Source organism: Puntigrus tetrazona, chromosome 18 (genome assembly GCF_018831695.1).
Source record: "Puntigrus tetrazona isolate hp1 chromosome 18, ASM1883169v1, whole genome shotgun sequence".
Classification (NCBI taxonomy): domain Eukaryota; kingdom Metazoa; phylum Chordata; class Actinopteri; order Cypriniformes; family Cyprinidae; genus Puntigrus; species Puntigrus tetrazona.
Window position 1 is genome coordinate 20,933,610 of NC_056716.1, and position 27,986 is coordinate 20,961,595.

The window sequence follows — 27,986 nt, forward strand, 5'->3', positions numbered from 1 at the left end:
AAAACGGATGTTTTCAGAACATGTCTTATTTTCATTTACTTTGTGTGCCAAAATAAACTATGATAAAAAATAAAAAACGATAAAATGCAATAAAAACTATAAACTATACTAAAATAACACTTCTCACAAACACGTTGGAGACATCAAGCATATAGTATTTTATTCATAAGACCAAATCCATGACAAGGCAGTGAGATTTTTTTGTAGTTTTTTCTTTACAAGTTGTCATTTTTAAAGATACAAGATACATAGTTTTGTCATACTGAAGCTGTTTCCGTTATACAGTGAAGGACTGAATTATGTACGTTTAAGTCAAGAACTTTGTATTTCAGCTACCCAAGCTTAAGTAATCAAGAAGTATTAGATGCTCTGCCTGAATGTGTTAGGGGTTTCACAGCCAATTTGTCACTACAAATTGCTAAATTGAAGGCTAAAATATTCAAGATATTCATTTACCTTATGAACACACTTAAAATGTCATGTAACAGTCATAACTAAGGACTTAGAGCTCTGATTGATATAAACGATTGCTCGTAAATGAGACAGATTGACTCGTTAAATGCAATGGCGAATGAGTTTTTTGGGCATTCGATGCGTGTCTGTTTGTGAATGAAGATCTGATTGACACGGCATGTGCATGTTATTCCGCACATAGTGACTGACCACACATCCAACAACAGATGTATACCAATGAAAAGCGGATAAAGGAAAGATACAAATACTAATTCAAAGCTATTTATATCTTTTCACCCCATCACAGTTGGCTTTTGGTTGTGAGATTGTTATCATCGACATTATTATTAATATTATTTCTTTTAAATTTACATATTTATCTCAATAACGTACTCAACAGAAAGGACACAGCATGGCGATTCTGACTCTAGAATATTTACAGCACTCTTAACTGAAAACAAGACACGTTTAAAACATAAAACTCCTTCCGCGAGAGAGCGTCCCCGTCGCAAAATGAACGGGTAACCATGGAAACAGATTGCAGGCCGCTGGAGGATACAGTCACGTGTGTTGGGAACGTTGGGCTGCGTTCAAAATAGCATACTACCATACTAGCATACCGCAATAAAAGTCAGACGCTTTGCCAAAATGTGCAGTATAAAAGAGCACAAAGAACAGGATAGTAAATCCCTCAAGTACGTGACGTTTATTATTTTGACAGACTGACAAATCTTAAGACAGATTTCTGGGTGTAAAATGCAAAATAACAGGTTGTTTACGCCACGCGGTATGCAGTATGCTAATATTACCTTCAAAACGCAGCCCTCCTTTTTAGATAATAAAACAGGAAATTACCTGACAGGGTGTGATGGAAAAAAAACTGCCATATCTATTTGATGTAGCTACATTTAAAGCTGCAGTCCGTGACTTTTGGAGCTCTAACGGTTAATATACCGAACTGCGCGCGTGGCGGAAGAACATTGTAGCCGGAACTACTTCTCTCTGTTTATGTGCATGACATATCACACAGGTACTCCGCAACGACACCTACCCGAAGCAGTCTAAATAGTCCGAATATAAACACTTGTTAAAGGTGTACCGTAGTAGTGATTCAGGACGAGCCAAAAACACGACTTGTAAACTGGATTCATTGTGTATTCTCTTATTATATGCATTTTCTAATTTTAAACACAAAAAAGTTAAGCACTGCAGCTTTAAATCATGCCATCTCTTCATAAATCCGTCCTATCCATTTCCGCATCTCAGCCAGTTTTAAATAAAACTACACACATTTTCCTGTAATATCAGCTGAATGTCTTCACATCATGATTATGAGCTGCTGCATGGCCTTGGATTGCATTCATCAGACTGAATGAGGTAAATGTTATTGTATGTGATTATTGTGTGAAGCCAGCAGAGGGATCTGCTCTGTTCGGTCTCATCAGCGCCGGTCAAGGTCAGGACAAGGGCTAAGTCAGAGAGCTGAACAACTGCGTCTACCAATCAGCATCTGTGACTGACTCGGAGAGACAAAACGAAGCACGAGGGTAGTTTTCTGAGGTCCTGAGTCCATATAATATAATCACATGGCATCTACATAAATGGCATTCACTGCTTCACAGGATAGAATAGGGGTATTTTGTTCTTTATCGGTGTAATATGAAGCGATATTTGTCCTGCAGATTACCGAGGAGCAAATGATCCAGTCCATTGGTAAAACATTCCTGTATTTAGTGTGTTTTCCAGTGAACAAGGACTTTTGATTTTACTCGCTGTCTGTAAGCATCATATCTCTCTGAAGTTTCTACCTGCAAATGTTCAAAGCATGAGAGGTGAGCACTATCAGGCTTAAAAGCTAAAAGCGTCAGTCCAACCTGACAATCATACAAGACAGCAGACAATGGTAAGCAGAGGGGAGTTTGAGAGCTGGAGAAATATTATCTGACTGAATGCCCAAAGGAGAGTGCTATAGCATAGCCAACCGGATGAAACCAGTCGATATCTGAGCAATATTTTACCCCAAAAATTAAATAAAAGGAATATAAATTTTATTGTGATAAGAAGTCAAATTAAAGCTCAAGTAAAGCTAAATAAATGATTTGTGTGTTTTAGCATTAATACTACTACTTATAATAATAGTTTTCACTATTATTATTGTTGTTAATGGTAATAATAATAACAATAATAATAGTAATAGTAATAAATATATAAATTATATATATATATATATATATATATATATATATATATATATATATATAGTAATATTTGAATCAGCCTTAATTGCATGTTGATGGTCATAATAATTTTTTCTGTATTACTAATAATCATAAATGGAAATAAACTAAAAAATAAGCTCAAAACGAAAGTGTCTGGATGCATTACTATAATTTTAGATGTTAAACTGTGATGGAAATGTCACAGTGGCAATATAAATATACAAATTATACACAAAAACTCCAAAATGTTTGTTTGATTTTGGGGTCAAATATGTTCTAGATATGACTTGAGATCGACCGAACCTCTAGATCCATCTACACCCAGCCTGCCGACGTGCAATCCGTCCCACTTCTCATCCTCAGACAGATGGCGCAGGATACTTGCATACCGTGATGTAATGAAGCATCTGTTTTCACCTACAGTCATCCCTATTTGTACAGTATTTACATTGCGGTAAAATCAGAAACGTACATTAAACCTTCTACTACAATGGAACAGACATATCTGTAGACCTATCAACGATTCCAGGTCACGTCCTACTGCCTTGTCCTTTTTAGTACAAACCCAGTACAGCAATGTATCAGAATCGGACAAATACATATTTACAAACAATCCTGGTCTTCAGATTTAAACCTCTGATCGCCTTTTGCTTTTTAGACATTGTGTGTGTATGTGTGTTTGTGAGCATAACCCTCAAAGCCATGCAATCAAACGTGTGAAGTCATATTTTGCCTTTTCTGCACCAGGACTATATATATATATAAAAAAAGAAATCGAACTGATGTATCCGCCCCAAAACCATGTCCCTAATTATATAGTAGAAAAGGTAAATAAACAAGCAATCCATCTCAATGAAGAGAATAAATGAACTGATAAACATTGAAATAAACAGACAGACCACTAAGAGCCTATGTAGAGTATTCAGCTCAGTTCATGTCGAGAGAACAAGAGAAACTGAGGAAGAGAAGAAAGAGATGAGGCCTATGTTACATTTGAGAAGGCTGCCAGGCGCCTCGTAGTGGCCAAGCCCAGGAACAGACATCTGTCGTGAGGGACAGCAGTTGCCATGGTTACCCTTTTCCTCCTTTACTCAAGGTAGATATCTTCGGTAGGACAGGCGTATTCTAAGTGCTCCTGGTAGTACTCCTGGAACGCCCGTCTGAAACAAGCACACAGAGATATATGTAATCAGAAACATGTGTGTTGAGCTTCATGAACATTGATATGCTTTGTCTTTTTATTGTATTGCTAATAATGGCAGGGTTTCACATTTAGTTATAATTTCTATAAGGTAACTCTCTCTCTCTCTCTCTCTCTCTCTCTCTCAATTTCATCATATTTATTTATTTATAATATATGAAATAAGATATTAAGTTATTGCATATTTTGTTTGTTTGTATTTTCAGGCAATTCCAACCCAGTTTGTTCATAATGAACCAGGATTTAAATAATATACTGCATATGGCTAATTCTGATGTCTACTTGACATAATAACTATAATAACTGTATTTCTGAATTTATTTATATTTTATTTAATCACGATTTAATCACCGTCTTTGTTTACATATGCGTGTGTACTGTGTATATTTATTATGTATATATAAAGACACGTACACAAACATAGAGTATGTATTTTGAAAATATTTACATGTATTTATTTCATAAATATTTTTATAGTGATTTATATTATATAAAAATATATTTCATATATAAACATAACACATTTTTCTTAAATAAATACATGCATGTGTGTATTATATATACATAATAAATATAAACATTTATTTATTTATTTTCCCAGGAGTTATTAAAACAAAGAAAACAAGATATCTTCAGTTTCTGTTCCTTAACTTTTCCCCCTTCATTTTTGTGATAAGGCTAAATAATGTATATTTTCATAAGGTCATATTATGTAATGCGGCAGAGATAGCTGCCTCCTGCCAGTTCCCATAACTCAGGTCTCCTTTCGGCTTTAATAATTCACACAGCAGTCTGGCCTATTCTCTGATAATGAAGCAGAGACCGATCATTCTCATTAACTTCTTACTCTTTTTTTGCTGTTCTCAAGTCTCTTGTAAATGTTATTGTGACGTTTAGGAGTGTTACACTCACCCCACACACTCAGCTACATGTCTCATGGAGTCCTGAGAGACGAAGACGTGACATGCAAACCTGTTCAGCATCGGGTGCTTGGTAATAAAACCAAAATAACTGCAGAAAGACACACAGATAGAGGGACAAGTCTTATTTTGGCCCAGCAAAATCTTCAAAAAATTATCAAATGCATAAAGACTTGAAGACTTGTTTTGGGGTTTACTAAAAGACAGAAATTTATAATGTGTGTGTGAGTGTGTGTGTACTGGTAATTGTGGTTTATGCAGAACGTTTCCTGTAAGGGGTATGGTTAGGTGTAGGGTTAGTATATGGTGATAAAAAATATGGTTTGTACAGTATAAAAACAATTACACCTATGGAGAGTCCCCATAAACCACAAAAACCAACATATGACCAACATGTGGTTTGCATGTGTGTGTGTGCTTACCAGTTGTTTTTAGGATGACATCCACAGAAGGAGATGTTCTTCATTTGGAAGAAGTGACTACATCTGTCAAACTATGAAAAGAAATGAGAAGATGATTTATATATATATATATATATATATATATATATATATATATATATATATATATATATATATATATATATATATTATATATTGTATAGAATGTACTTTGTACAGCATACATTAATCATGGCTGACTACTAATTACAAATAAATAAATAGAAAAATTATGCATTTTTTAGTTTTTTCTCTTTTTCTCCCTTTCTCTTACCTCCCCTGAAAAATCATATTCATCATCCAAACTCATGACTAGTTTAACACCCTGCAGGCTTATTTCCAGCTCACAGATAGATGGGGGATGAAGATGCACCGTCCTCTTCCTTGCCATAGCGATCTGAAAGACAAACAAACACATTAGTTCTTGTTAGTATCATATTATGTAACATCGTGCAGTCATTGACTACTATATCACACGAGTAAAGCACTATCTGATACATCTCCTGGTTACGGTACCTTCTGCATGGCAGCACACAGGATGCCATTGCCTTGGTGATAAGGAACTTCCACCGATCCCAGGAACTGCACTCGGAAGCTTTCCATCCAAGCAGGGTTTCTCTTCATTGCTATGGAAACACACATATACACACAATGCTGACTCACCAAGTTCTTTAACAAAGAGACCAGGTGTGAAGGCCAAAGAAAAAGAAAGTCACATAATGCTTACCAAAAATTACTACATACATGGCCCCCTCCAACCCCCATAACCCCTCCAAAAAAAGTCTTATGTGTTGAAAACACTGTATTTTCAAAATTCTTACTCATCAGGTCTTTTGTTTGGCCAACAACCTCGTGGGCGTAGTATGCTGGGAAAATCCCCCTCGCCCCTGTGCGCATGTTATACCCACGGTACCAGTAATCATCCTCCTCTTCCTCAACGAATAATGGATCATCAACATCTAACTCCAGCTCATCTGCATGCCGTGGGATGAACCTGCAAGCGTGGGCATTAAAACTTGCATTTAAATAGATATTATGAGCAGTCAATTTACTGTTTTAACAGATACTGAAAAAGAAAAGTTCCTTGAAGGTTTATGATTGGATTTTAAACCAGACTGGAGTTTTTTGATTAGAGCTACTGTAGGTGTATTTAGGTTATAGTGTGGGTAGCATTGCTCACCTGAAGACCGCTCTGTGAGTCTGATCTCTTTCTTCTCCATTTATAGTGCACGAAAAAAGCCCAAAGGACTCTGTGCCTGAAACACACATAATGCAGATGCATTATGTCACTGTATGCCTATACTGAGATGTAAGCCCCAAGGTAGAGAGTGTGTGTGTGTCACAGAGTACTGCAAAACTCATTTAGAAACAGGTCATACAAAATCCTTCATCTTCTGATGTCATCTCATTAGGATTATTAAATATCCTTTCAGTTCAGAGAGACAGGCTCCTAAATTATGTAAAATGATCATCTAAATCTCTTAAACTGTACTAAACAGGCTCAGAATGACTCTCTGTGAATTGTAATGAATTTAATTTGGTAATTTATTTTGCTATTATACAATAATTTTGCATTTCCTTCTTGAGCATATTTGTATATTAAACCTTTACAGTAGTTTTAAAAATGTTGCTGTGTTAGTCATATTAGTTTTATCCAGTGAGAGAGCAAGCAATAACAAAGAATGGATTTTTGGCAGTATGACATCTTCCAAAGAGACCAAAATGAAAGAATCATTCACAAAAACAAAAATTCTGTTTCATTTATCCACCTTCATGGTATTCCAAACCCGTAAAACCTTCTCTCTTCTGTTATTGTCCATACTGTGAAAGTTCATGGGGTCAAAACAATACTACACCACATTTACATTCTTTGTATGGACAAAAAACGCTTGAACACATTTTTCAAAGCATCTTATTTTGTGTACAGTTTGAAAGTAAATGAAGGTGAGTAAATGATGACATAATTTTCTCTTTTGCTTGAACTATCCCTTAAATCTTTTGTACATGGTGCTAAATTTCACTTACTGGAGGACCGTGACGTGCTGTTGACAAACACATTGAGGAACTTCTTTGAGAAAGGTAAATCTGCCTCAGGGGAGGAGTCTTCTTCAGAGGAGCTTAACAGCAAATTAGGTCTCATGCCTCTTTCCATCTGTCCCTGGCCGTAAATATCTTCATCTTCATCGGCAACGTCTTCATCACAAATAGTAGAGAGTCCATCACTGTCCTCACTAAGAACAGAGGTACAGCGCTTCAAGCTTACCAGCTCAAGAGTTGTATTTTCATCCACCACTAGGGTGTACTTCATTGAATCGTATGCCAAGGAGTCATCTATGGGTCGGTCGGAGGTTGTATTCCTCAACTCTCGCACACTCTCGTCAATAGGTGGGGAGCTGTCCAAGTAAGTCTCGTTTGCGTAGGGCGAAGGTACCTTGTGAAGATCCTCCAGGAATGGGGAGGTTTCTTGCTCATCTTCATCGTTATCTGTCGAGTATGTGAGACTGAAACAGTGATTGGTCTGTGCTGTTGGAAGGTCCAGCGTAAGGCTGTTTTTCACTTCTGTGATTCGCTGCAAAGTGATCTGATTGACCCGTGTCTCCCGTCCCTCATCCTTGTCGCTGATTATGCTCTCGCTCAAGCTGGGAGACTCCAGCTCCTTCATTCTCTCCATCATCAGGTCATTATTTGGTTCCTCCTCTTCTTCTTTCTGCTTGTTTTTTAATGAGTTCTGGGATGGGTAGTCCTCCGATTCATAATTCTTCGTCCTCGTATCAAATCGCTCTGTAAAGATGGTTGTAGCATTGCCATATGTGGGGTTGCTCATGTACAGACAAGAGTCTGTTCGCTTGTTTTCCTTCTGTCCCTCTTCAGATACAGGGCTGGCTTCTCTCTCCTTCTCTTCATCAAGTCTCTTGTCTAACTTTTCAGAGGTCGCTTCCAGTGACTTTTCTTCCAGTGTTTGCTTTTGTGAATTGCAGCCATCCATCTCATTAAAGGTATCTGTTTCCAAGTCTGATGAGGGCGAAATGGTGTCAGAGATCGAGGCTGAGCGTTTGAGGCATTCTTCTGGGCAGCTGATTGGGTAAGAGCCTTCTGAGATCATCCGGTTTACCAGGTTGCTGAGAAGCCAAGGAGAATCAGAGTTTTCACTAAGCTCATCCTCAGACTCAGACTCTGACTCTCCCTCGCTGTTTCCATCATAGTCATCTACAGACGGCATTAGTTTGGGGCCAACTGGCAAATAGAAAGAGCGCTTGAAGCTCTCAAGACTGTGGTCAGGCTCAATCTTCAACAACAACTGCTGAGAGCCACTATCCTCACAAGGTATGGCAGGGGGAAGAGTCTCATCTGGATCAGCCTGGTGTTCATAACCCTGTTCATCGTCTACATTCTGCAGGCCCATCAGAGCTTGGCCATCATCTAGTTGTAACATGTCTGGACTGGGGTCTAGACCTGGTGAAGGTTCTTGTTTAATTGGCTCAGGTTGGCCCAGAAGAAGAGAAGCTTTTAGACCTACAATACCGCTGTCTTGCTCTGGGTCCAGCTCCTGGTCCAGTTCTTGGTCTGAGGTTGGAGAGCTGGCTTCTTCGATGGAATTGGTGAGATGCGAGGAGCGCCCGCTGCTGGATTCACTGGTTAGATCCAGCTCTGTCTCTGAGATGGAGGAAATCATGTTACTAGCAAGTGGACCACATGCAAACGCAGCCTCAAGTTCCCCTTCAATATCAGAGTCTGATCCAGGAGAGCTAAGGTCATCACTGTGGCGGTCTGACTCTGCATAGCGTTTGGCGTTCATATCAGCGATACCAGGATCAGATGAAGGGGAAGTTGTGTCATTTGCAGCTGCAGGTTGACCGTGACGCATATTTCGAGGTTCATCCATAGCGTCAAGGACATCTGATCGACTGGATGACACGTAGCTGGAGACAGAAATCGACTCAGCTGGTTCAATGCAGGGGAACTCAACATAAGAAGACGCCTCATCTTCCTTGGATGTTTGATCATAGGTATCCTTACTTATGAAGTCAATGTCAAACTCTTTGTCCAGCTCCTCATCTGATAGCGGAGTCTCAGCATCATTACCAAGAGGTGCGGTTGAGGACAGACACCTACTGGTGCCATCGTTTTCCAGCTCTGGGTCATCAGCAGTCTCTGTGGTCACAGTATAAGTGTCATTAGGTCTAGAGCGGCAAGGTCGGCGTTTGGTATGACCATTTAGGTCATGGTCGACCTCGGTATCGGAGCACTGAGAAGTACAGTCATCCACTGAGGGAACAAGCTCACTTAGAGTGGATTCCTCAACATCAGGTTTCACCTCAGTCACCTCAGACCCACTTGACGAGTTATGTTGACCAAATGAGCCTAGTTTGGAAGGCAAAAAAAGTTGACAAAGATAAGGATAAAACAAGAAATGTTGTTTAAGACGATATATTGTGAACTATATTAATTTGGATTAGCTGTTAGAAATATGACTTACCATATTCAGGTCGTTCTCTTCTGTTGCCCTCAAAGTCGTACAGCAGCGGCCTGCCAGGTGACTGATGAAGACCACAGTGTCCTGGTGGGTTTGAGGGTGTACCATTGGCTGAACCGGTAGTGTCTGGAGCCCCTGGGCATGTGGTAGTTACATGGGAACCATCCTCAAGGCAAGAGTGGTTTGGAGACAAACAACCTAAAATGGTTAGTAAAATGATTAAAGTACAACTATTATACAAAGTACGCCCAAGTCCAAAACATAAATCCTTCATAACCCATTATAGGGACACTTTATCAATGGGCTACATTTATAGCTACATAAATATCCAGAATAGATATTAATCAATAGAATATGATCAGTAATGTTCTGATGTAATAATTGTATGAATAGTTAGAGTATATATATAGAGCTTTTAGAATCTGTTCACATGTTTTGGAATGTATATATTAATATTATTATATTAGATATTTTGTTCTATAAATAAACAAAAATTACCCTGTGAAGTCGGGTTTCGAAGAGAATCCTGCCAGCTTGACTTTCGTGGTGATACATTGCTGTTGTTGTTCAAGGAATCCTGAGATTAGGACCAAAAGAAGAATTTAAATACTTACAGCATATGTTTATTGAAATATTGATTTCAGGTGTGTACAAGAGTTACCTGGGAAACTGGTGCAGTTAGGTTTAGAGTAGTTGGGCGGCTCTTCAGGGTGCCCAGAGTAGGCGAGGGAGGAGGAGATGCTGATGGTGAGGGAGGGGCATCAGGATCTGCTTCCTCCTCTTCTTCCTCATCATCTTCGTCTTCATCATCGATCATCTCAAACTCCTGGAAGTCATCTTGGAATGAGCACACTGGGTGGTGGAAATCATTCTTTTCTAGAATCAAGCAGTCCTTTACAAAGAAGAAGAAAAAAGAGGAAGCATCTTAAATATTTTGCCTGAAAATAATTAAAAAATATCTGGTGTAGCACTGTAAAACATAACCACAAATCAATAATGTGATAAAACAACGGTGACTGAATGACCCAGTGAAAAGCAGTTATACACAAAAATTCAATAACCACAGATATCAGTCGATATGAACAAGAGCAAATATTTCTCATATCTACCATGCATGATTCAACATGACCTTTTTCTCTGCTGTTAATGTTGGGCCATATGTTCACCCTGGACTAGATCAAGTCTTGACTGCTAGCCAGGCCATAATTTCTGAAACATGTGTTACTATATATATAGATGGTTGCAGGAAAAACCAACCCTTATCTTGCAGATATGTTTAATGACAAATGCAGCATATATTTATGACTATACACCTTTTCCTCAATGCAGAAGTAAGCCTATGGGTGAGGCTTGTGGTTCATTAGAAAATATAGGTAAATAACAAGGAGAAAAAGAATGTGCAGTAAACTGTAAAATTGTTTGCACTACAAACCAGTCTGTTCATAATTAAGATATTACATTAAAATAACATGATAAGACAATTTTCAATATCGAGCAGCAAAATTAAGTTTTTTTTACAGCTAAAAATAGCTGGGCACAGATGAGATTGGAGGCTTTACAAATTTACAAATGGATGCAATTTACACATTTGTCCAAAAAAAACGGTGGATAATAATGAAACTAACAGTGAGCTTAAAGTAATATTTTAGATAAAAAAATTGACGTTGTTACAACAGGAAATCATTTAAATATCCTTCAGTTGGTAAAAATACAATAAATAAAAAATATATTTAAAGTAATGTGCTTAACATTAAGGACAATTATGCAAAACAGAAATGTGAAACTCATATTTTTGATAAAATACTTGTGCTTGATAAAATAGTTGTAAAAAATTAAATTAAATAAAAGTGCTTTACTAAAAGCTTGTTTTTATATTTACCCTGGAATATTTATTTAGAGTTAATAAACAAAATGTAGGGCAAGGCTAGATTTTATCGAACAGTAATTGATTGTACAAAGTGGGCGTTACACCAAAACAAAGTCTGATTTATTGTATTGAAAATATGTGTTAAGGAAGGAAATAGGAATTTTGAATTCATTTTGTCTTTAAAAGGGAAAGTGGATGGGCTGGACAGAGCTGAGAGGATCATGTCTCATGAAGAAGGGCAGATGGTGATCGATACTAAAGCTCCTCAGGTTACAGCGCCCTTCCAGGAAAACAAGTCAATGCACTTACATAAGCCTAACGTCTGATATTCACCTCAGTTAAGAACTCACGCACTAGAGTTAAAATTCTTTTTGTTGCTTGGCAAATGTGTGTGGGTGATGTCATTAAAAGTCTCACGCTGCATTAGATTCACAACCAGCTGGCACTGCAGGGACCTGAATCTATACGCCATCTCTAACCAAATCAATACCAGCAGCAGCCGAACACACTATGACCGATGAACACACTTGAGGCAAGAGAGAGACGTATATATGCTGTAATGCTGTATTGACGTAGTTCTAGCAGTACTGCATGAGTTAGTAAATAAATGCTCTGTTGAAACACTATCGTTCTGATATTTCCAAGGACGAGGCCTCCTGACCAGCACCGATTTTACATCCCCGCTCAGAGACGGAGTCAGCATTACACCAGCAAAAAGTGTTCTGCTGAGCCAGCCCGACTCACACAGAAGTCATGAATGGATGCAGTGCTCTCGATGCTGACCGCATATAGACAGAGCCAAGGAGAGATGAAGAGGAAAAAAAATTTAAGATGCAGTGTTAGAAGCAGTGTTAGAAGGTGAAGGAAACACCATAAGATTGTAAATAGAGAGGAGTTTAAATAGTATACACACACACACACACACACACACACACACACAGATCAGCTGTATACTGCAGTATAAGCAGGAAGGAGGCGGGGCAGTGGTACCACTGATGTCTCAGACAAGTATCTATACTAATGCAGAGACATTAACTACAGCACTGCACTGCATAATCGAGGGCTCTTGAATAATTCATAAGACAACCTATTCATCAGTTCTGAATGAGTCAGTCAGTGTTGCCTGACTTATTATAGTTAGAAAAAAAGCCTGGGTAATCATATCTTTAAATGAAATTATACAGTATATTATTAAGAATCTTTATAGGACGTACCAGGAGTTTTTACACTTGTTTTACAATTTATTTACCCCAATGAATATTTCTGAGTTTAAATGTATGTTTATGTATTTATTTTTTAGTTATTTGCTTTTAAAAATTCTATACCTTAAATTCTTGATTAAAATAAAATAAAATTCCTACTAAATTCTTAATTTGCTGAATATTTATAATTAGCAATGTAGTTGTTAAGTTTAGGTATTAGGGATATTGAATAAGGTCATGTAGAATAAGGCATTAATATGTGCTTAATTAGGACTAATAAATGACTAATATTCTAATAATACGTGTAACTAATAGGTGTAACCATAAAATGATGTGTTACCAATATTTATTTTTTTAATTAGGTTAACCTATGTTTACTTTTTATTTTCAGTACTGAAAATCTACTATTTCATACTCTTGAAAAATGTATTGTTATTATTTGTAGAAAAGTGAATTACATTTTAATATAATAAATGCTGAGTGGAAATCAACTATCATACCATTATAAAATTCTTAATTATACATTCATATATAAACAATTTATATATATTTGTAATAAAAATAAATAAATACAAAAAAAAGGTCAAAATAAAAAACACAAAGGTCTAATAATATTATACTGTGAAAGCAGAAATAAAGGTCAATACAGTGTTAGCAGGAATGGCACTGTTTTACGCTCCACCCTCTGAGCTGATGACATCAATAAACTCTCAGTGTTTCCTCTGGGGTTCTGAGCCACAATACCGCTCAGTTTAACAGATTAAATGTACCAGCTATATATTACCAACTAAATATTTCTTTAGTACACATGAGCTAGAAAGCATGCATAAACAAATGTACGTAGAACAACACACACATACTAAGTATTCGCACACACACACACACACACACACACACACACACACACACACACACACACACACACACACACTGCTCCACAAGAAAAACATCTCACCCTCTTGTCTTTGATCTCTCATTATGAGCAGTTTGGACAGACACTAAGATGGCACATCTCATGCTGCTAAACTAATCCCTCACACACACACACACACACACACACACACACACACAGAGAGAGAGAGAGAGAGAGAGAGAGAGAGAGAGAGAGAGAGAGAGAGAGAGAGAGAGAGAGAGAGAGAGAGAGAGAGAGAGAGAGAGAGAGAGAGAGAGAGAGAGACATCAAACTGTATAATTGCAGATTTAACCCTTAAAAATGCAATTTAGCTGAAATATGGGCCTGAAATATGCTACAAAATAATATATTTATATATTTTTGCTATCACAGGGCACACAGCTATGGAATTAATATTATGGCAATATTATAAAAATGTTTTATCATAAAAATTATTAATGCATTTTTGAAGATCGTATTACCATTGATTATGTGCTCTTTTGAAACCAATAACTTTTTAAAATATAAAATGAATTGCTTTCATCAAAACATTCCACATCTCATTTCCTTTTCTTTTCTTTTTCTGCTGATGTAGTTAAGACTGCAAAGGTGAGAAGCAGTGCCCCACATGATTCTGAGCCACATATTCATTTCATTAGGAAATATGTCATATTACGCAAGTTAAATGAGCTGTGAATGCCGTTTCATGTTGTTTTCTAATACTGCATGCTACTCTGCTCAATTAACTTTCATCAGCAGCATACTGTAATATGCAAAACCCCAGAAACCCAAATCTGTTAAATGTACTCTGAGAGCGGGAGCTCTGTGTGACAGAATGAATAATCCATGAATAATCCAGATAAGAGAGAGAGAGAGATAGAGAGAGAGAGAGAGAGAGAGAGAGAGAGAGAGAGAGAAACTAGAAAGAGAGTGAGAGTGTTAGGAAGGATGGAATTATTGGCTGGAAATGATCTGTACAAGAATCATTCTAGAAATGTTCATGTCAAAATGTCACAAACGTTACTGTCTGCCACAATGAGCACAGCCACAAATAGCTAGAATGTATTTATCTATATTTCATAGCATGTGTAGGTGTGATTTTGTCATGAGATGTGTGATATGGAATGTCAAAAATTGCTCCAAAAGGAAAACCTACTACTGTACTGAATTGCGGGCTTTCTGAAAGCTCTAACAGAAATCAAATAAATAAAAAAAGGCATCAAAGGAAATGGATAAAACAAAAGAAGAGAAACTGATTTTTAATCTTCCTGATATACAGTATCTCTCCCAATGTAATTGTAGGATTTTAATCTGTTATCAGACATGTAGAAGAAAACCATATTGTTAGAGATTGTTTCTTTCTGAAAAGATTTGTTACGCAGCTTATAAAAGCTCAGTGAGCTCAGTGAGGAATTTATCATTGTAGCAATATATTGTCATTACAACATTTAGCACAAACTCAATCTAATTTGGTTGTAATGGGATAAACAAAGTTACTATAAGCATTAAATTACTGTTTTGAGACAATTAAGTTTAAGTTCAAAAATATGTACAACTCTGAGAAAACTCTGAATTGTGAGATGTAAACTTACTATTGTGGGAAAATTTATTTGATTGTTGTTGTTTGTTTTAGTTTGTTCCTTTTAATCCGATTTTTTGATCCATCCAGATTTTTAAGATGTAAACTCGGAATTGCACATAAGTAAATAAAATTACATTTCCTCAGAATTGCCAGTTCTGATACTATACCTATATATCTATATAATTTTGAGAAAATTGACAGGATTGTGAGATAAACGTTACCTTTTTTATAATTTCTATCCTGGAGAAAAAAAACGACTCCATAAATGAATCCATAATAAACAGATTTTTAATGTCAAAAAAATGTCAACATCACAACAACATGGTAGAAATTGGGCATTACAATCAGTCCACAAATATACTCTGATTAGATCATCCTCCTTAGTTACTGTTGCTAACCTGTCAAACATTCCTAGCAACTGTATACAGTCACCAAAAAAGGCTGCAGTACGTATGAAAATCAAAACTGGGCCAAATTTATTTTTAATTCAGAATGAAAGTAAACATGAGAAAATTCTAAAATAGATTTTCCTGTATATATTATGACAAAGTGATAAAATAATGTCACACAAAAACATTTTATCGTTAATGATAACACCTCACTAATATGAAGCTATATGAAACCGAAAATGATCTCAAATACAATAGCTATTGTTCATATGTACCTTTAATGTTTCCTATGTAATTGGTTTTAGTGTGACATTGGAGCCACAGAAAATGTCTTCTGTGATTTTGAAAACTCTAGTTGCATAGGCAAGGGACAGGCCCTTCAAACTCGATGCAGTGTTGCTTCCACGTGACATAATCCTGTGGGACAAGCGCTTGTGTGTGTATTTGTGTGCTGAATTAGAGCCGCTAACTGTGGCAAAAAAGAAAAACTGTAGCCTGACACACTGCACGGGCTCTGTCGCCCACTTTGAGATCAACCAACCAATCAATAAATGACCAGCCTATGGGCCGTCCAATCACCATCCAGAAGCAACTAATCAATCTGCCTACATACTGAACAATGTGAGGTCACTGCATGCTATGATGCCCACAGACTGCTGCTGCATTTAAATCAATCTGACACACCAAAGGCATGTGAGGCGTTATAATCGAAGCGATACATGCACGTTCAAACATTTTGCAGAGAACCCAGGGAGAACAAATTAGGAGCAGGGTGAGGAAGAGGAAGTGGTTTCGTTGTAATAGGACTGAGGTACAGAAAGCTGAGAAGAGAGGTCTGCATAGCAGCAAACTTCACTGGGTCACCAGCCCTTCTACTGCAGCCGTGGCACACCGCCACCGCAATAAAACATTTACAATCCCTCAGTGCAGCCAGAACACACATAGTATCAAATACAAATATTTCCACAATCACATCCATATTAACACAGTACAAAGGGAAAAGACTTCGACATTTGGATGTTTTACAATAGTTCAATAGAAATTCATGTTTTCTTTCCATTTAATGATAAAATTCAACAGATATTTTGAGTTTAATTTTGATTGGCATAGCAAAAAAAGGAATAAAATTGAGAATGGAAGTAGAATTAATTCCAAGGAATTTAAGTTCTGAGAAATTCATTCAAAATGTGACAGACAGACTTTATGCTTTTCGACCCAGAGCCTTTTAAAATGCAAATGAGCTCTTTGACATGCATGACTGCCAAGTGAAGTGATGACACTATTTCCAAAGGTGCGATAAGCCACATATTCATCCATATGTAAATATGTTTATATTAGCTGCTCTTCCTGAGTGCATAAACAGCCTGCTCAGCGTGCTAGAGCTTACAGTTCCCCCAAAGTACCATACTAGACTGTAGTACACTAGACTCATTGAGTAAAATAAAATAAAAAGCGTTGTGAATTATTCATACCTTTTCGTAAGGGTCAGAGTCATAGTTGAGGCCTATGCCACAGTCATCTGTGATTTCAGACAAATCTTCATCATCAAACTCCTCCAGACTGATGTCATGAGCCGGCCTGCAAACAGAAACACAAATAAAGAATATAAAAGTTCTGCCATTATTTAAAATAGGCCTACTAATAAATCAAATGATGATTTTCTTTTAATATACTGAAATCAACAGGGATGTGTGAGGGTTAAAATCACAGCATCTATAAGATGTGCTGGCTAATATAAGAGTGAGTGAGAGTGTGTGTGTGTGTGTGTGTGTGTGTGTGTGTGTGTGCGTCCTTGTGGAAGTCTGATCTAAAATATGCGCCGCCAAGACATAGCAGCTGATTTTACACACACAGGGCATCAGCCTAAGAAATCCACAAGGTCACTCAGATTAGCACACTGTTACATATGTACACATACACACACACACACACACACACACACACACACACACACACACATACACACACACATACAATTACACAAACACACACACAGAAGGACTGCAACAGCTACGATTTGTCCACCACACCTTTAAACAACATCATTTTTCTCCTCCACCATCCCCTTTCATTATTGATAAGTGGGTTAGCATGCTGGTAAATAAGGCCAGCCTCCGTTTTGCCTTATTTGGCTCTGCTTTGGCTCAGCAAAATGCATTAACCCCAATTCTGGAGTATGCTAGCCGCTAACGAAGGGACGATTTCATCTCAGCTGAGCTCCACTCGGCTGACAGCAGTGCTGCAATGCAGCTTTTCACAGTCAGAGCGCCACAATCACACAGATCTGTAATGTATGGAGGATCCACGACAGAACAAGAAAAAGAGGGAGGAGGAGAGAGACTTGTTTACTCGGTGTGCTTGTCTAAAAATATTGATGTTTTTAATACATATCTGGATCCAGAAGCAGAGGGCCTTAAAGCGTTCATAACAAGTCGTACAGTTATTAATCTACTTATACTGCTACAAAAAATGACACAGGATGAAACACGCAAGTAATTATCGGCATGTCCGTTAAATTCAATAAACACACTGAAGTTGTGCAGTCTAAATTGTAAATCGCTCTGGTCCTCTTATAAATAATATTTAGAAATTGTTTATTTTGTATAATTGTTTTATTAAATAATTAAGAGATTAATTTACTATTAAATAAAAATAAAATAATAAAAAATAAATTACAAAAAGCTTTCAGGTCCTGTGATTTTTTTAGTGACAAACATTTTTAGATCAAAGCATGTTATTACGTCATTTATGAAAAAGAGAACATTTAAATTGAATTATATAATAAAAACAAAGTGAAATGGACTAAACTTTATCATTTAAATGAGAAGCATAGGCTTGTTTGTAAACCAGTATCATCTATGAATGTCATAAAGACAGCTTCATGTGGGCAAACATGATTTATAATGATGAAATACTTCCTGTTTACAGCATTTGCTCATCGTGTTGTTTTGGTCTTTCAGTGTGATCTTTTCTCTGCTGGCACTCCTATCCTTTTTACTCAAAAGGCGCATTTAAGTGAATCACATTCATCAATAATGACTCATTTCAAATGTTTATGATCGTTTAAGCTATTCCTGGTTTTTGTGTCACGGGTCAAACCGGCTGAACTCATGACTAACTATGCTGACAACACTGTTACCAGTCATCCTCTAAAAACTACAAATCATTTCATCAGTAAAGCATATCACAAAGCAAAACCACAAACTGGTCGGCTTTTAACATATGATGCCTTTGAAGCGCTATAAAATCCATTTCAGAAGTACTAATGACGTCAACAATGAATTTCGCTCAGCCCTCTTTTGAAAAAAAAAAAAATTATAAAATAGTATAAACATGCTTGATGAGGAACCTGTTAGGCTTATTCAGAAAAGCTCAGTTTGGCAGTGAAGTGTTTTTTTTATAGAAGTGAACATTACATATCAGTGTCAAATGCTACAGGTTACTCTGAAATGGTTTGGTGGCTGTTCAAAAGGTAGCTGTACTCGTTCTTTCGAGTGTAGATATTAACAGCAGTCTTAAAGTTACATCTATCAGTTACATAGGTCTTTTAAATTGCACTTGCAGTGTAAAATATTTTGTCATTTAACTCAAATATATAATTACTTTATTCCGTTAAAAATATATGTATTTAATAACACTGAATCAACCTGGCAATATATGTGAAACCTGTTCAAAGTCTGCTTGTTTCAGAGGCCTGTCTGTCAAAGCCTGACGCACAGCACAAGGGAAATCAAGTGTTTCAAATCTCATCATGTGTGCTGACCTGTGGGTCAGATTCCAGATGAATGATCAGGAGATGGGCTGGTGTAATCAGGGATGCCAGGCTATTGTCGACACTGGCACATCCCTCCTCATTTTCCTCCTGGAGTAAATGACAACCCTGACTCTACTGGAGCACAACAGAATCAGACTAAAAAGGTCAAATTCTACAAAGCATTTTTCACCTCTATGCAAGAGATGGGTAGATTTTTTCCATGCTTCTAATAAGGCACGTTTGCATTTCGGGCGACTTGATAAAGCAAAATTATTGATTGTTTTCTTTTACCCAGATGCTACAAATACGTTTTTTTAGGGGGAAATATGTTAAATGGACAGTTCTACAATCATTTACTAACACTCAAGTTGTTCCAAACCAATAAGAGTATCTGTTGAATACAAAATAGCATATTTAGAATTTGAAAAATGTTTATAATACATTTTTGTAAACATGGAAATATTACTATGGAGGTTTATGATTATCAGCTTTTCATATTAATATCTTATTCTTTAAAAAAAAAAAGAAAATGATTCTCACTATTAACTAGTTCTTTATTACTTATAAAGCAAAGCTCAAATTCTGCTACCTTAATAACTATTAATAAGCAGCAAATAAGGAGTAAATACAAGGCAAAAGTTGTAGTTAACAGCTTGTTAATACTGAGAATTGGACTTTAAAATAAAGTGCAACCAAAAAATTTAATTGTAAATGATAACAACATTTTTATTTTTGGGTGTACTATGCCTTTAATTCACCATCACGTCTTTTTATCCTTCTACAGAACACATGAAACAATTTAAAAATATATATACATAAATAAAAACATCTCCTGTCTTCAACAGTAGAACTGATTTTTTGGGTGAACTAAAGTAGTGCTGTATGTTACAGTAGAAACAAACAAATAATAAGGTAATAAGATTTAAAGTGGTTCCACGTACATCAACTCGTATGGTTCAGCTTAACAATCTCGGGTTTAGAAAGGCTTCCAGAAAGAGCTAATGTTTCTGTAACCTCTGTCAACCTGCCATCCTGATCAGAGCACCATTTACAGGGATTTCAGTGCTGAACGTATTTCTACATGAGCATCTAATGACCCTCCCATGAGATGAAACACTGGAATAATCCCACACACATGAGAAAAACCCAGACAGTGGATTGTGTGCTTTGAAGATGTGTTTTAATGAGCTTCTGTTTAATCACTGAAATATCAGAGGATTTAGAGGAACGTCGCTCCACTGAGCAAGTCAGCCCCAGTGTGTGTGTGTGTGTGCGTGTGTGTATTTAGGGTATAAGACAACTATAACTAAACAGATCTACAGCAGGTCTCTGTCTCCATTCACAGTCCATGCTCAGATCTAAAGTGTGGCTTGACAGCAGACGGTGCAGGAGCTCCTGGGAGAAGCTGTGCTCTAGACTCAGAACCACTCAGTGATATTAGTTACAGACTCACAGTGATTCATGAATTATGAATGAGTTCACAAAAAACAGATCTAGCAGAAGTGCTAATGATGGAATACATCTACAAGCACATTCAGGTTTGCATATTAGCCTGTAGTAAGTGGCAAGATATTTAAAGTCAGTTTTACCTAATTAAAAGTGTTTTACACACACATACAAAAAAACATAATGCAATGTGTTAGTAAGGATATTGTAAAAAAAAAAAAAAAAACCTCTTGGCGACATTTCAGCATTGTAGTGACAGCATATGTTCTGATAGCATATGTTCTGTGATGATAAGGAAGGCTTATTATTAAATCAATTAAAATCTGTGAGGGAATAGACAAGATCATTGACTGTAAGTCACAGCGATAAAAAGATTTAGTGTGTCCCATCTCCAGACGGGATGTTATTCACATAATTAATCAAAGATAAAGCACCTGTTTTCTCGAACTTCTAACCTCTCCATAAACAGCCTTATCAATCTTGTATATGAAGGGATTATTTAGGATTCCTTACCGATGACCATCTCGATGACTCTTCATGTTTGATTGCTTACTAAAGTCCCGTTTTTACTCTCTAGTCTTCTAGCCTCCAGTTGGCCGCTCCAAACCCGTTAATCACAATTACAAAAGGTGGGGCATGTTTCAGGCCCTGGGGGATGCACATACGCTGTCAATCATTGGCTGTTGCCATAGTAGCTGTGCTGTGCAAAGGGTGATGTCACACCATTAACAGAACACCACTGAGACACACGGCAGGTTAAGTAGGGTGAGGTCACCTCTGCAGCTGTCACCATGACAACCACATCCCACCAGAGATGGGCTTAATGTGCTGAATCATGCATCTATTCGCCGAGCTGGTTTGTTTTCAAACAACGGTGACTTCTGGACTGTTGCATGCACTGATACTTCAATACATTCCAAATGATAAAGTCAGATTAGAAAGAAAGTCAGATTAACATGCATGAAATTACAGTACAACAGTCAAAATGTTTGATTTCTGCAAATAATAATCAACCATAGCACACTAGACTACAAACTTTACTTTCAAACGTGCATTATTGTTTTTACTATGGCTATGTGAATAAATAAATAAATAAATAAATATTATATATACACATACACACACACATTAGTGCTATCAAACAATTAAATGCATTAAAAATATATATTATATACATATTTTTATATGCATGATCTGTATATTTATGTATTTATAAATACAACCATGTATGTATTTTCTACATTTTATTATATATATATATATATATATATATATATATATATATATTTATATATTGAATATATATATATATATATAAATATAAAATATATATTTATCTATATATATATAATATAAAAACATTTTTCTTAAATATATACATGTGTTTGTATTTATATACATAAATACACAGTATACACATATATTACGTAAACAAGAATTTGAATGTGATTAATACAGTGATATACACACACATATACACATATACACACACACACCCACACACACGCACATTGCCATTTATAGCTTAATCATGCAGTAAATGCTTTTTGAGTGACACACTGTCAGCTCGCTTATCATTAAAACAACAATTGTGATATTATCATAAATGGTACATTTCTTACTTGTATCTGTCCAAACAACAAAGAGAATGAACTGAGAATTAAGGGACACTAATGAAGCAAAACCTCATGAAAACCCAGCATCGACTTGACTGTAAATGTCTGCATTAATTATGAGGAAAGGAGTAGAAAAGGAAACAACAGAACAGTAAATGAGGAGAGAGAGGGGGAGAGAATGTGCAAGAAAAAGGTTAGATGTGTCACGAGAGATTTTTAAAAAGACTGGCAAAAATTGTAGGGAAAAGGACAAAAGATGATATGTGTCTTTATGGTGTGTTGGAATATATTTAGAACACAGATCTCTAGAATACCTGACTCTGATTAGTCAATTGCCACATTTTGTTATTAAATATAGTAATATGTACGTGCAGACAGAGTGTCAATTTCAATCAGAGTTATACTACACCATTCAAAGATATGTTATATAACAGTTCATGCTTCAAAAAACATTTTTAAGGGCACGCGTGACAACAGAGCAGAAATCCTTCCCAATACACTTCTCATTTTAAGATGAAATTATGTATGTTGACTCACAGCACAACAGCTGGAATTTAGTTAAGGTTATTTTTTACCACAATCAATATTCTTATTAGACACACTGATTAGATCACAGGTAGGTCACCAAACGCTCTCATCTGTCATATATGACACGATAATGTCATGTGACCGTAACATGTATACAGCACAAAGTAATCCAGAAAACAACACATTATAGTTTCCACAGAAATATTTAGCAGCACAAAGTTTTATCTTTGTTAGAAAGCAATAAGATTCTCACAACCAGCGGTTATGTTTTAATTAAAACTAAGCATATGTTTACTCTCAAACATAAAACATTGATTCTGAGAAGCCGCTCCGACATGCACACGCGCAACATTTTATAGTATTTCTGTATTCCAAAGGGAGCAGCTGGAGACTTACATAAACAGCTTAAAGAGAGGCTGCTTGCATGCGTGTATTTTTCACTGCATTAGTATGTTTGTGTGTTATGCTCGTCTCTTTATGTCCCCATACAAGTACCTATTTGAGAAATCTTTTGGTTTTGTAGAGCATCGTCAGTAAGACCACGGTGCATTACCTAAGAGTACAGCTGAGCTATGCGTATCATCACACACACACACACACACACACACACACACACAGAGCCACTGTGCTCCCTGGTCAGAAAATCCATGCCATAATTCAACCCACACACAGTATGAGAAATGGGAAAATCCCTTCTGCGTACTAACGCTTCACATTTTTTTTTTTTTTCTAGTTTTAATTATTAGATCAAAACAATGCAGATATCTACATAATATTTTTAAGCCATTTAAATATGTTTTGTATTCTCTGTACGCATCTACACTTCAAATACACTGTTTGAAAGCGCAATTAAAACAAAAGAATATGCTATTTTCATCTCACTGGTTAAACATTTCACATTTAGTTCACGCAAAAAACAATAATCCTATCATTAGTTACTCACCCTCGTGTCATTCCAAACCTGTAAGACCTTCGTTTGTTTTCAGAACACAAATTAAGATATTTTCGACGAATCCCAAAGATCTCTGGCCATCTCATAGACAACAAAGATACTACCACGGTAAATGTCCAGAAACGTAGCAAGGACATCATAATGATAATCCAAGTGCCATTCTAAGAGAATACTTATTGTGTGCAAAAGAAAAGAAAAATAACGACTTTATTCGACAATTTTCTCCTCTATGTCACAGTGGTGCCATTCTGGAGAGTATCATATACATAAACAACGTAGATGCATTGTTTGCGTTCCAATTGAAGCGTAAACAATGTAAACAACGTATACGGTGTTACTTACACGGAACATACGTTGTTTACATATGTGATGCTCTCCAAAAAATGTTCAAGAATTTTAATTTTGGGATAAAACATTACTTTAATAAAGTTTTACTTGCCATTTTGCTCACATTTTCATTTAAACATTTTTTCGAAGTGCAAAGTATTTGTGAATCATGCACATAAACAGAGAGCCAGAGGCTATGCCAAATACAAACAGGCAAAATGCACAAAGCCTTTTTATCATGCCAGTAAAGCTACTTCAATCTGAATAGAGAGAGACAGAGATTTATTCTTCGTTAAGACATCATCCTGAGACATTAAAGAATAAAGAGCGCAGCCCATTATTTCTACTTTGAGAGATGGCAGGTTTATAGGAGGACGAGGAGAGCATACAAGGCCACAAGTCCTCGGTGAAGTAAACGATGGGTTACGAAAAATGCAGATTAAGAAAAGAACAGCTGGAAAGAAAGGCAAGGGATGTGCGTCAGTTTGAGCTGACAACAAATACATCACATTGGTGTTTTTTTTAAGCTGTCAAACACCTTTTTTGAAATCACCTGGCCTGTTCCAGCGCGGGGCTTTATAGGTCGACGCCTGACCGGAGATCATCACACTGTCAGACATGTGATGTGACCCGCAAAACTCTTTGATTCATTCTGCTGGAAGCTTAGGATGTTCTGATTGTTTTACCTCCGCTCACAAGCACTGAGGGAGACGCAGTTTTAGTATAAAGGTGGAATGATCGCTTTGCCAAAACTGAATGTACCTTGTAACACCAAACATCACCTTCATTTCAGGAATAAAATGTGATACGACACACACCTTTACATTAAAGCATTAGAAGACAGACTAGCATGCCATGGAGAAAATGAACTGTCACTCAATTTCCCTTCAAAAGTGGTTAAATCTAAACTATATTTCATTTACGGTCACACTTTAATATTTGCTTTGAGCAATTTAATCAAAACAGGATCGTATATGTTGTTATATAAAAGCCAACAACCCGATTGTAGTAAATGAAAAGTATTTTAATCATTTAAAATAATTACGTTTTAAAGGAATAGTTCACCCCAACAATAAAAATCATTATTCCTCTCCGGTTATCCAGGAATAGCACGTCCTCCAAGTCCTCTTGTCTTACAATAAAATCCATATTTGACATACAACATGTTTCCTTAAAACTGCTTTGCTTAAAATATGCTTTGTTCTGTTCACATTTGTCTGCTGATTCGAAAAAGACGACTAGAGAAAACGCTGTTGTGTGCAGAGGCCTTGTATTTAGCCAGAGGGAAGAATTAGATATTAAAAACATCTTAATGATGGATTTGTTTAAGCACACAGCTTTTCAGTTCGCGACACTTAATTGATGGACCGGAGCCGTGTTGATTACTTGTTGATCTTTTTGTGATGTTTTTATCAGATGTTTGTGCCTCGTTCTGACGGCACCCATTTACTGCATCGGTACATTGGTGAGCGAGTGATATAACACTAAATTGCTCCAAATCTGTTCAAATGAATAAATAAACTATAATCAACATCTTGTACGAGACAACAGGCGAAAAAAAACACCCCACACAAACAGTTGTGCTGTTTTGTCAAATAACCCTAAATTAAACTTTATGCAGTAGCATCTAAATTAATAAATTTTATACAGTTTAAATATATGATTTAATATGTCTCAACCTGACTATATAATTAGAAGGGTTGGATCAGTTAGAAATAGCTCTTTACAATAGAAATCGCAATTTCTATAGTTAATTCTGTACTAATTCTGTTAATTAATGCACATCAAAACTCAATCTTAACATTAAAAAAATCCATTTCGAGCTACTTGCAAAATTTTAATTATTTTAAAAAGAGGTAGTTCTTTGCAATCACCCATTTTAGATGTTCCTGTAATATTACAGTAATACCAATAATAATGTGCAATTACAAGCAGCTCCGCAAACACAATAAGTACCTGTTCATTAGTATCACACAGCACTATATAATTACACAATTATGGGAACGGTGCAATGTTTGATCAAAATTTTAAATGCAGTTATGAGCATCACAACAGGGCGTGGGCCTTTCCAGTATATGCCAACTATCTCAGAGAGGATGCGTCAGGCAATGACATGCCAGGAAAAAAAAAAGAAAAAAAATCAATCTGTCCTTCATTCAATATTACGTGCGTTGTTTTACATACACATTAAATTAGTGCTTGAAAAAAGGCGCAAAAATAAAAAGAAATGACAACAAGGGCGTTATTGTTGATCCACATCAACAACACAAGGATGATGAGCATCACCGCTTGCGGATGCTGATGATGCTGATGCTGATCTCTGGATGTGTTTGAGGACATTACGCGTACAGAAACAGCGCAGACGGTCGTATCTGACCAGCTTATGTGAAAAAAAAAAACGCCAGAAGAAAAGGAAACCCCGCGCATACTCGAGAGAAATACTGCGTGTCTTACCTGCATCCCGGAGGAGAGAGGGAGTGGAAGGTGGAGAGAGAAAACATCTCTGCCCTGTCCGCCATCTTCTTAGTGACTCAAAAACAGAGACTGCAGATGCAGATGTCCGCAGCCCATCCACAGACGCTGGAGAAGCGGATGTTAAAGATGATCTCGATTTATTCTCTCTCGTTTTCGGCCACACCGACTGCTGACGCCCGCTGGGAATCAAACCATCAAAACGGCCCGATCGCTGATCCGAAGAAATAAGAGTCAGATACAAAGAACGCACATAGGTGGCGATGTATCGATATCGATTATCTTGTGTTTCAGTCACACACCTGCTGATGAACCAGTGCGCTGTTTGGCGTGATCTGCGCGCATCTGATGATGCTGATGCTGATGAGGGAGGGGGCAGAGGCGCGTGCATGGATCTCACAGAAATAGAACGAGCGGCTAGAATGCCAATCAGCGTTAAACTTGGCCTATAAGTGGGTGTGGCTTAGAGTTAAAGAGGCTGTCTCTGATTGGTCAGATGGATGGGTTAATTCCAATTTTATTTATTGGTGTCTTTTTCTGTTTCAGAAAAGCAAATGTAAAAGGTATTTATGACACCGTTTTTGTTTTTGTGTGGATTGTACTTAACAATTTTATCAACCTAGGGAATAATGATCACGTTTTATGTGTTATTTAATAAAAAACGATCAGTAAAGGCCCATGTTGTCGTTTATACATTTTACATAGACTACGTTTATACGTTCTTATCCTTTATTTTTTCAAAAAAGGCATGATGAACAAAGATAAACAAAATATTCGAAGAGATTCTGAAAATATACACCATAAATACATATACGCCATTGAATTATATACAAATATTAAAATGTAATAGGGATTTGAAAATGTACATTTATGAATGCAAAATGTTGCGAGGAATAGTGATTAGATCATTAATAACTAAATAATACTAGTCACAGAAAAAAATGCACAAAGCTAATATAGGCTACAGAAGTTTTAAGATTAGTACTTTGCATAAAATTATAAAACTCCATTTAAAATATCCATAACATATATTGATAATTGTTTCTTCAAAGTGATGACAAAAGAAGTAATTTAGTGACACTCTTATGGAAATATGATCATATGTTGTCATTATTATTTAAATCATTTTTTTATTGTATGTCATAAATCAACATCTCAGGAAAATTTCAGATTAAAATATGACTTTCTGTTATGAAACAGGACATTGAGTTCATACATATACTCATATAAGGACTCTGTCACTACAAGCATG

At 36.5% G+C, this 27,986-nt stretch overlaps 1 protein-coding gene across 2 annotated transcripts; it reads right to left on the minus strand.

The window, feature by feature from the left end:
• Positions 1-2,689: 2,689 nt before the first annotated feature.
• On the minus strand, positions 2,690-27,352 carry mapk8ip2 (mitogen-activated protein kinase 8 interacting protein 2). 2 transcript variants are annotated; one of them, XM_043264879.1, is made up of 14 exons: positions 27,037-27,352; positions 26,717-26,948; positions 17,112-17,217; positions 10,369-10,599; positions 10,206-10,284; positions 9,711-9,905; positions 7,259-9,595; positions 6,414-6,489; positions 6,055-6,227; positions 5,750-5,859; positions 5,508-5,630; positions 5,216-5,286; positions 4,786-4,884; positions 2,690-3,832 (listed from the first exon to the last, which is right to left on the minus strand). In XM_043264879.1, the coding sequence occupies exons 2-14, from the start codon at positions 26,779-26,781 to the stop codon at positions 3,760-3,762; spliced, it is 3,738 nt and encodes a 1,245-aa protein (XP_043120814.1). In that variant the 5' UTR covers positions 26,782-26,948; positions 27,037-27,352; the 3' UTR covers positions 2,690-3,759. The 2 variants fall into 2 exon arrangements, with proteins under 2 accessions (XP_043120814.1, XP_043120813.1); XM_043264878.1 differs by having other exon boundaries at positions 26,717-27,352.
• Positions 27,353-27,986: the final 634 nt, after the last annotated feature.